At 42.6% G+C, this 11,146-nt stretch overlaps 1 protein-coding gene across 13 annotated transcripts in view; it reads left to right on the top strand.

Annotated features, from left to right (window-relative positions):
* Nucleotides 1-11,146, top strand: part of KASH5 (KASH domain containing 5) — a 46,039-nt gene continuing 34,893 nt past the window's right edge. For 5 of the 13 annotated variants that reach the window (XM_053263129.1, XM_053263126.1, XM_053263125.1 and 2 more), the window contains exons 1-4: nt 591-786; nt 2,616-2,757; nt 3,871-3,987; nt 9,269-9,449. In XM_053263129.1, the coding sequence (XP_053119104.1) occupies nt 2,685-2,757; nt 3,871-3,987; nt 9,269-9,449 (371 nt within the window). In that variant the 5' untranslated portion in view covers nt 591-786; nt 2,616-2,684. Of the gene's footprint in view, nt 533-585; nt 787-827; nt 1,079-2,106; nt 2,319-2,615; nt 2,758-3,870; nt 3,988-9,268; nt 9,450-11,146 lie in introns of those variants that run through there. The other 8 variants (XM_053263118.1, XM_053263121.1, XM_053263131.1 and 5 more) reach the window with 8 other exon arrangements.

Below are 11,146 nucleotides of genomic sequence, written 5' to 3'. Positions count from 1 at the left end.
GGAGGGAAGAAAGCTACCATGGGATGAAGAGAATAAAGAGAGGCAGAGAGAGTGTTATGGGGCACCAAGGGAAAAGAGGGGTAGCTGGGAGATGGGTGAGGTGCAGAGAGAAAAGTAGCGGAGAGATGGGGTGCAAAGTGAAAAAGAGGAAGGTGAGATGGGTGCACTGCAGAGAGAAATGGGTGGAAGATGGAGATGTACTGAGAAAAGTGGGGAGACAGGATGCAGAGTGAAAAGGGAGGTAGGAAAGAGATAGAATGCAGAGAGGAATGGGGGTAGGAGAAAAATGGGAGTGCAAGCAGACTGAGCCAGAGGCGGCGCACGGGGGAGCAGAGTGGGGAGGGGGAAGGAGTTGCTGAGAGCTGGGGAGCAGGCAGAGAGCACCCGACAGCCTCGACGAGAGAAGAGGAGCATGAACCCGATGCCCTCCCTTCCCTGTCTTCTAAACAGACGGTTTTTCCATCAAAGGACGCAGAGGCCGCGCCATCCATTGGTCTAGGTTTTCCCGCCCTTTCCTCAACGACCTTCAGAGGTTCTTCTGGGGCGGGCGGGCGCGCGCGCACACCAGCTGCTCAGCGGCGCCCTTCCTCCTCCTGCCCCCCCCCCGCTGCCTCAGCGGCCCATGTTGAGCTGAGTCGGCCGCTTCTCTTCCCTCTCGGTTTGCCCATCGCGGAGGGATCTCTCTCTCTCTCTCTCTCTCTCTCCCTGTTCCTTCGTTTCTTTTTTCTTTTGCGGCTGTGGGGAGGAATCTTTCTTGGGACGTCTCCTAGTCCTGCTGCGGCCCAGGTGTTGCTCTTGGGCACATTGCCCTCTTCATTGGGAACTATTGTCCCTCTCAGCCTCTGCAGTGACCCCGGGGCGGGGGGGGGGGTGCGAGGGGAAAAGAAAAGTTTTATGGCACGAAAAAAACCTCCGCGCCATCCCGCTGCGCGCAGTTAATAATTCCCTCAACTTGCTTTACAAATCCAACCTTCATATGTCAAACTAGTGCTTTGCCGTGTCTTCACGGCCCCCCCCCCAATATCCCTTTCCATTCAATTGTTTTATTTTCAATCAGTGGTGTTAATGGAGTCTGAAGGTACTGTGGGAGGCGCTGGCAGCACCCCGCAATTGTTACTCCCATTCCCCCCACCCCCTTAATCTAATCTTGTTGAATGCTTTCAAGAGTAACCTGGAGATTTATGCTGATCCTGGATGACCTGCACTGAGGCTGAAGCTTTGGCAACCTCAACTGCAGGCTATGAATCCTGCTCGAAATTGCTTGCCCACCCCCCACCCCGTAAAATATCTTGTTTCTAGGCTCTCTGTGGATGCAATGGAGACAACTGCCTCAGGCTTCAGATATGGAGGGACCACATGAACACCATATCTGCCACCATGACCCTATTTTTCCATCCAGGTGAATGGGGAAATAGGGACATGTTGGCAGGTATGCAGCACTGGCAAACGGTATGCTCCAACTTGAGAAAAGAAGGAAGGCCCTCAAATGAACCATTGGAGCCCCAAGTTTCTCAGAGTTGCCGGAAGATCCCGACATCCATTTTATCTGTCAATCTCCTGCTAGTAATCTGCTTCTAGTTTCCTTGCTACAAAACATGCATTTATACAACCTGATGATATAGCTATGCTGCTCCTAATATTTGAAAATATATTTATATACATAGCTATCAGGCACTTAAGCCAATATTCTGTGAGCTGCACTATTCACACCCAGAGATACCAAAGCCAGTCTTTCACCTAAATATTCTGCCTCAGTATAGACTTTTCTCAACCCTGCTCCCTCCAAAATCCTAACCCTTCCACAATAATTGCCATAACATTCCCTTTGTCCTCCTAAAATAAATAAAATTGCAGTCCATTGTCTCCTCCCACAACTAATACAACTCACAGTAGGCTAGATATTCCATGTAGCTTAGCCACTCTCATATGATAGATTCCATCCTAGACATTCTTTAAATACATTTGAAAATGTGGACCACTTCAGATATGCTCCAGCAAATGGGTGTTTGCCTTGTTCGCATGTGTGATAAGAGTATAGCCAATCCAAGCTTCTTGGCACATCTGATAGAGCTGAAAACCTGTTTTGGTTGTGTGCATATATTACAGAGTGCCCCGTAGGAAAGAAAACATTTCTTGTTACAGCCAAAAGCAGACTTCTTCATAGTCATCATAAGTATTTTTCAAGTCCTACATTTGTAAGGCCTGCTCTGTTAAACTAGAATGGATCTCGGCTTTCAGAGTTCTAGTATGATCTTGATGATAACAAAGAAAAACTTTGAAACTGGTCAGGAATGCATTAATTCTGCAAACCCTCTAAGGCAAGACAATAGATCCAATTTTTATCATTATGGGATATTTTAATGTAATGTTTAAATCAGTCTTACAGCTCTAGAAAGTTTATCAGAATGATGTACTTTGAACAGATGAGATTATCATACCTGGTTGGGTGATTGTGTGTGAGAGTACGTGTGTTGTTGGAATTTAATTGACTTTAATTTGTGGTGTTTTATTACTTTTATTACTTTCACAAAGCCTGGCAAATAATTACCTAAATAGGCATTTTGCTTTATCAGTACTGGATTTTGTTGTGTTCTTATTTTGTTTGCTTCTTATAGAAGAAAGAAGCAACTAAGTTTCTTGGAAGATAATAATGCTTTTGTGGTGGAACTTTTCTGCATGTAATTATGGAAGATTTTTATCACAAGACTCTTGAAAATGCAGCAGTTGCTGAATTAACTGCAGACTTATCAACAGAAAGTAAGTGCTGACCATTACTGAAATTATGAAATTGGAAACAGACATTATTTCGTGCCCTTTGCTAAGGGGACCCCAACCCATTGGTACAGTTTTGACTGCAGTCCTACTTTCTTAGAAATAACTCGCATTAAAAACAGCTGGCTCTAATCTTTCACCTGAAGGGGAAACTTGCTTCATCTACCTGAAGGTAGCCTACAGTGGGCCAGAAGTACCAACCACGACTTGGTGTGTGAGGATTGAAGTTAATTTTTAGCACATGATTACATTACGATTGATTACATTAAAATTAATTATTTTAATTAATTAAGGTGAAGAGAAAGAGGGATGGTGTCAGTAGGTTCTGACCCTGAGCTGGGGGTCATCTGGTATCAGGTGGCCAACTGCATTGGGCTACTGCTTGTCAACAGGACAGGCCAAGAGCTCTTCATGGCTGTTGCTTCAGAATATTCCTACCTGTGGGCCAGCAAAAGTGTCCTTGCAGGCCAGTTTAGAAGAATGATCCCATTACAGTTTTAAACTGGAGTCATTGCCAAGTAACAGTTTATCAAATCAAGACTTGCTCACACATTATTCCAGCTTTATGAAAGATCAAATATCAGATAACATGTCATGCTAAGCATGTGTTTAACACATATATGCTTGTTTTAAGTTAAATAGACTGGACTATTAGACTAAATAGACTAATCAATAGCTGTCTATTTGCCACGGAAATAGGTTTCTATTTGGGTGAAATGCCATATAATTTTTTTTCTTTTCAACCAAGTTTATTCTAGATTTCCCTTGATTTATCATATACTGCGTATAAAAACTGGTTATTTGCCTTTCTGAAAGGTTGACACAGATTTCCCTTCAGAGAAATGTAGTAAGGAAGAGTCCTTGCAACAGTCTTCCTTTGCAGCCAGATTTTCCATTTCTCAGATAGTGACGGACCAAGTTATAATAATTCCCCACCAAGACTTTTTCAAGCAGATTTATTCTAGGCATCCTTACCTCAATAATGGGATTGTAAATACATTTCATAACAGCCGCAGAAGGATGCTCTGGTCTGCAGATAATCCAGGCTTAGGGGAAAAATCTAATTTATGTTAAATGTTACTTCCTCATATTCCTTAGCAGTGCCATGGGACAGCATTGGCGTCAGCAGCCAGAACATCATCCTGAGTGCAGGCCAGTGGTCTGAGGAACATGTTCTAAAGTACACATTCAAGGCCTGTGATCCAGAACAAACAGGTAGAACGTTTTAAAATGTCAGTTGGAAATATTCAGTCTTCAAAACTAATGAAGGAAAATTGTATTTTGCTTTGTGAAAATGTGCAAGCATCTTCTGGAACACTTCAGCACCAGAAGCCTTTAGTACCACACTTTAGTTGTATGCTTATGTCAGTGCACCTAAACACCAGCAGGGGAAAGAAGCCGCAAATCTGGGATAACTTGAAGGTGGAAACAAATCCCAGGAGAAAGATGGACATATACTGTATATTCTCTCTTTTTTAGATTAAGTTTTTATTAGCTAGGACATGCAGAAATTATTCAGTCCTTTATAAACACTGAAAATCATATAAATGGAATATTTATTTATTTATTAGATTTATATACCGCCCTTCCGATACAGCTCAGGGCGGTTCACAACATGATAAAAACAATTAATAACAAATTAACAATTAAAATCAAACTATTAAAACACAATAAAACCAATAAAACAGCTAAAAGCCCTGAAAATCAGGGCAACAATTTAAAACAGTTTAAAACAATTAATCATTTAAAACTCTGGAAGGCCAGGCCAAATAAGTACGTTTTAAGGGCTCTCTTGAAGGACAACAATGATCACCTCAGATTACAAATTTCTGCCGGGAGTGCATTCCATAGCCCAGGAGCAGCTACAGAGAAGGCCCGCCTCTGCGTCGCCACCAGACAAACTGATGGCAAGTGGAGACGGACCTCCTCAGATGACCTTAACGTGCTGTGGGGATCATGTAAAAGAAGGCGCTCTCTTAGGTAACTCGGACCTATGCCTAAGAAATGTGTAATCCTTATAAAAGTGAAGCAATAAGTCAATAAGCAGGGAACTAGGGTGGAGGGGAAACAATGGTGCAAATCTAACATTGTCTTAAAAACATTTTGATAAGAAATATTATGACTTTTTAGACATCTGCCCTACTTATCCTCTCGTTCTTGAGGCTTCAGACCAGCTCTTGGCATAGCAGCCATTTCCCCACTTCTCTGTAGCATGAATCATGAGGACAAGAAACTCATCTTAAAAAGGAAATATTAAGAGACATTCCCACTACTTCTTTAAGAGTTTTCAAATCAAAATCCCCCTCTGAGCTACTGCTATGGGGTGTTCTGAGATCATATTAGTATGTAGAATGCATGGTTCAAATATTGTTGACCTTTAAGAGTTGGAGCCAGAAAAAAGTATAAGGGCCAAACTACACATGCTATTTAAAGCATTATTGGACCGGATGGGCTTCATTCTCCTTTGGTCAATTGCATCTGCGTTGGAGGACCACATAGATTTAACTGTATATCCATCATGGTCTCAATCCACAAGGACTGTGATTAGGCCCCTATTTCTCCTTGAAAGAAGCTCCTACTGATGTCAATGTGAGCTTTTGAGTTCCAGTCAAGCTGCTACTGACCAAAGAAGAACTAAGTTCATTAGAACTAAGTTCATTCATTAATAATGTAAATGCCACATGTAGTATAGCCCTAATTCTCCTTTTTTAAAATGAATGAAACAAAGCAAGTAAAATGTGTATGATTATAGATTGTATGGATAGATAATTATTTATTACATTTATAGACCGCCCCATCCAAAGGCTCTGGGCAGTACACAAGTTTAAAAAGACATAAAAACAAACACCATTTAAAACACACTACTTAAAATATACAAACAATGTTAAAACAATTCAAAACCATTTAAAATAAATTAGAATACTTAATTTTAAAAAAACCTTGGAAGGCCAGGCCAAACAAGTTTTTAGGGCTCTCTTAAAGGCCAACAGCAAGCCCAAACTGTGGATATCTGCTGGGAGTGCATTCCATAGGCCAGGAACAGCTTCAGAGAAGGCCTGGTTCCGAGTCGCCACCAGACGTACTGGTGGTAAATGGAGATGGTGCTCTCCAGATTACCTCAACGTGCGATGGCGATTATACAGAATAAGGCGCTCTAAGGTAGTCCAGACCCAAACTGTGCAGGGCTTTAAATACACCAGCACTTGCCTGGAAACATCGGCAGCCAGTGCAACTGTGTTAAGATAGGCATAATATGGTCTCTCTGGGTTACCCCCGAGACCAGCCTGGCTGCTGCTTTTTGAACTGAAGTTTCTGAACTACGTACAAAGGCAGCCCCATGTAGAGCAATAGTCAAGCCTGGAGGTTACCAGCTGATGCACTACTGTTTTGAGATCATTCTCTTCAAGGAATGGACGCAGCTGTTGAATCAGCCAAAGTTGATGGAAAGAGCTGCTGGCCATAGTCTCCACCTGAGATACCAGGTTGAGGACTGGATCCAAGAGCACTTCCAAATTGCGTACCTTCTGGGGGAGTATAACCCCATCCAGCACAGGAAGATCTAACTAATCCCTCAAATTCCAATCTCCCACTATGAGCACCTCTGTCTTGCTTGGATTCAGCTTCAAATTGTTATCCCTCATCCAGACCATTACTGCCTGTAGGCAGACATTTGGTGAATGAATGCCATTTCATGATGATGATGATGATGATGATGATTATGATGATAAATAGATTTGGGTGTCATCAGCATACTAACACCCTGCACCAAATCTCCCAATGATTTCACCCAGCAGTTTCATGTAGATGTTAAAAAGCATTAGTGACAGAATAGAGTCCTGAGGGACTTCATATAATAGCTCCCATTTTGAAGAGCAACCATCCCCAAGCTCCGCCATCTGGAATCTGCCTGAGAGATAGGAGCAGAACCACTGCAAAGCAGTGCCTCCTATCCCCAACTCCCCCGGGTGATCCAGAAGGATATCATGGTCGATGGTTTTGAATGTTGCCAAGAGATCCAAAAGAACCAACAGAGTCACACTCCCTCTGTCAATGCCCTGGTAAAATTCACCCATCAGACCAACCAAGGCAGACTCAGCCCCATAGCCTGCTCTAAAGCCAGTTTGAAATGGGTCTAGATAATTGGTTTCCTCCAAAACTGCCTGGAGCTGGTTAGCCACCACTCTCTCAATTGCCTTGCTCAACCATGGGAGATTAGAGTCCGGCCTATAACTATCCATCACTGAGAGATCTAGGGAAGGCTTCTTAGGAAGTGGTCTAATAATTGCTTCCTTCAAACAAGGAGACATCCTACCCTCTCTCAGCGATGAGTTAATAGTATTAACTAGGCCATCTCCAACAATCTTCATGCTAGATAGAAGCAGCCAAGTCAGGCAAGAATCCAGAGAACAAGTGGTAGGCCACACTGCCCCAAGCAGCTTGTCCATGTCCTCAGGCATAACAGCTTGAAACGGATCCAATCTAATACTGCAAGAGGGATTGCTGGACACTACGTTAATAGACTCTGCAAAAAACAGCAGAGTTCTAGTTGGCCCGAATACAAGAGATCTTGTCTGCAAAGAACCCATTAAAAGCATCACAGCAGAACAAAGTCTCCGGGGACTGGTTTGAAATGGAAGGAGCCTGAATCAAACTCCTCACAACCTGGGACAGCTCTGCTGAATTCAAACCTGCAGAAGCAATGCGTGCAGACCAGAATTGGTTTTTTGCCACATGCACTGCTTCCACATAAACCTTCAAATGTGCTCTAGGCTGTGTCCTGTCAGTTTCAAGCTGAGTTCTCCTCACTTGTGCTCCAGTCGCCTACCTTGCTGCTTCAGGCCCTGCAACTCCTTGTATACCAAGGGGCCACTTTTAAAGCACGCCAGAAGGGACACTTAGGAGCGATTGTGTCTACTGCCCTGATAAGTTCCCTATTCCAAGTTCCCACCAGGGCATTGACAGAATCACTGGCAGGACCAACATTAAAACCTTCCAAGGCTTTTTGGAATCCTACTGGGTCCAATAGCCGTCTTTGGTGGACCATCTTAATAGGTCCTCCACCCCTGCAGGGCTGGGTTGTGGCTGTGAAACCAACCTTAACCAGGTAGTGGTCCTTCCATGACAATGGGGAAACCACAGGATCCCCCACGCACAGAACACCTCCCTGATCCAAACAAAAGACCAAATTGAATGTGTGGCCAGCAACATGAGTTGGTCCTGAAACTAGTTGGGATAGGCCCATAGTTGTGATGGATGCTATGAACTCCTGAGCTGCATCCGACAAGTCAGCCTCACAATGGATATTGAAGGCCCCCATCACTAAACGTCTGGGTGACTCCAACACCAACTCTGAGACCAGCTCCATCAGCTAAGTTAGGGAGTCAGTTGGGCAGCGGGGTGGACAGTACACCAACAGAATCCCCAATCTATCACTGGCCTCAGAAATACACACTCAGCATAAGTCAACTGTTACACAGGGGCCCTGGTAAGGGAGATGATATTCTTATGGACCACAGCCATTCCAAACACCCCTGCCCACTTCCCCTAACCTGCTCCACAACAGAGTAGCCTGGTGGTAGAAGCTGGGCCCAAACTGGGCCACTAGCTTCCCCCATCCAAGTCTCAGTTATACAAGCCAGGCCGGCTCCCTCCCTCATCCATGATCAAGTCACAGAGGATTTCAGTCTTATTTTGAACTGACCTGGCATTGCAGAGGAGCAAGGCTAGGTTCTGTGGGTAGTTGGAACTGCTCCCCGAGACCAGAGAGCTGACAGGGCAGCTGGAAGTAAAAACAGTTACTAAATTACTGGTTTTCCTTCCCCTGTAACAGCCAACTGCTCTGCCAACACCAATTATTCTATCCCCTGCCACAACAGTAATAGCTGCCCAATGCACCCCCCCACATCACCCTGTTTAAGAGAATCCAAACACATTGCAACAAAAGGCCTGGCATGACCCAATAAAGGACTAACACTTTTTAATCCAGACCTCCAACCCCACCTAAATATAGCTTCTCCCCAGACCCACACCAAAGGTCAGCCCCCTTTGGCAGTTATCTGCAGGTGGTTCACTGACTATGCCTCTAGAGTGCCTTCTTCCTGTTTATGCTCCCAAGGGCTCCAGAAATCTTTCCTCTCATGAGAGATCTCTGGTCCTCAGGGACAGATGAAATCAGTCAAGCACTCAGATAGAAGGCACATGTGGGACGGGAGAGCAATCAACCTGCAAGCAAGCTTGTCTTCAGAAGGTCTGGGGCTGCAGAAACAAACCTCGGCCAAATCAAAAATGTGCAGGCAGGGTGAGCTGGCTGTTGTTCATCAGGAGAGGTCAGGGAAGCTGGCAGAATTTACCACCCCCTCTTTTTCCCCTCACCCTCTCGGACCTCCTCCATGAGAGAGTTAAACTCAGATCTTTCGGTGTCTAATTCCATGTAATTATTTTTGTTTGAGTTTTCTGTATATCTGGGTCATTCTCTTCACTTGTGGTCTGTTTACAGGAGAGGTATCTGTTTTCCGAATAATTGAGTACTTACAGGAGATGACAGGGCAAAACTGTGAAGACTGGAGGTTTCAGTCTCTCTATAAGAGACTAGATCCAGAAGAGAGAGGGATTGCTGTTGATTTTTCAACCTTCCATGCAGTCATGAAGGAATGGATCACAGACTGTCGACAGGATGGGTTAGTAATTGTAGTAACTAGACACGATCTTATACATTATTTTGACTTCAATGTTAAATATCCCAAGAAAGATTTGTGGTGTTGGGATTTTAGGCAAGACAAATTTTATTTTAAGATAATAGACCAAATGGAGGAATATAGATATTCTGCATATAGATAACTAGACCCTACTTTTTTTTTTAAATTTTAGGGCAGATTGTTAATCTAAATAAACTTTGCAGTTTTAAAACTGTGAAGTTGATAAAAGCAAAATGGATAAAATTATGGATTTTTATTCTGCTTTGTGTAACTTTTAGTGTACACAAAGCAGAGTAAAAAATCCATAATTTTATTCATTTTGCTTTTATCTGTTTTACATTTTTAAAACTGCAAAGTTTATTTAGATTAACAATCTGCAGTTGTTAATCTAAATCTAACAATTTTCAAAACTGCAAAGATTAACAATCAAAGTTTATTTAGATTAAGAACCTTAAGTGTGGAAAAACAGTATAAAATATAAATTAGTAGTTTTTATTTATTTTTTTTAAAGGATCAAATAACTAAGAACATTCTTCCTGAGTTCCTTTGCTTCTAACACTATAATTGTTAGGCAGGTACCTTTCCATGGCTTGGTGGTGGGTAAACATTTCCACCAGCACAAATCAGAGGAAACAACTATAAACAGCGTGTGACAAGTTAGGAAAGGTCATCCGATCTTGATTTACTTTCTCAAGCCTGTAATAAGGCAGGAGTGGTGTCTGTTAATCTATGTTTTATCTCAGAGATTAGACAGAACCCAGGAACTAGACAAGTTTATAGGCCATATTTGCATGTCACCATCTGGTAGGTGGCTATACTAAAAAAAAGAAAAAGAACAAATAATGAAAGAGAGGGCATTGTCCTTAACTTTCTAAAAATGCAGTGGCTTTTGGTACAATGTGCACTGCTAACTGATTTTGCTTATGGCTTTTCCTCGTGATTTTGGAACAGCAGTGAAGACATCTAGACAAACACATGTATGTTTAAAATGCAAGCTATCCTCTCTCTTTTTAAATGCCTCTGCTTATACAAAATGTACAAATTGATAGAAATCATCTTAGTATGTTGGTGTGGTGTATGTATCTCCTGAATGGATTATATTTTTTGAAAAGTTTGTGGATTTGTTTGTGCAATGTAAAGTCATACTTCACTAACACCTACAGATACCAACTGCACAGTTAATTTTAGATCTCGCTCAATTTGAACCAGGAAGGCCCCATTCTGAATGCAATTGCATGGACACTGCCTTGATAGTGCCACCCAGAACAAAACTAATGCTATGCACAGATTAAAAAAAATTAGAGGGAACACTGATCTGGACTGAGTCCAACACTCACATTCAGAGCAACTAATATACAGTGCTCAAATACCTATTACAAACCATATGATCCCCTTTATTTCAGTTGAACACATCCTGAAGATGACAGCTTAAGGATTTTAGTTTAAGTGGTCTTCCCAGAGAAAAAAAAAGTTTGAAGAAAATGGAGTGCATATAGTAGGTTATGTCATCACTTGCAGCTCTAGTTGTAATGATTAGGAAAAAAGGAGGTTGGCACTTCCTTTTTTTTTAGGCTCAGTCACAGAACTTGTACTACAATGGATTAATTAGGATATTTCCAGACAACAGCTTAAGCCAGATCCATAGACCCCCCCCCCTAAAAACAGGGTCCCATATTCCC

Source organism: Hemicordylus capensis, chromosome 6 (assembly GCF_027244095.1).
Source record: "Hemicordylus capensis ecotype Gifberg chromosome 6, rHemCap1.1.pri, whole genome shotgun sequence".
Taxonomy (NCBI): domain Eukaryota; kingdom Metazoa; phylum Chordata; class Lepidosauria; order Squamata; family Cordylidae; genus Hemicordylus; species Hemicordylus capensis.
The sequence above is the reverse complement of the archived record's forward strand: the minus strand, read 5'-3'. Positions and strand labels throughout refer to the sequence as shown.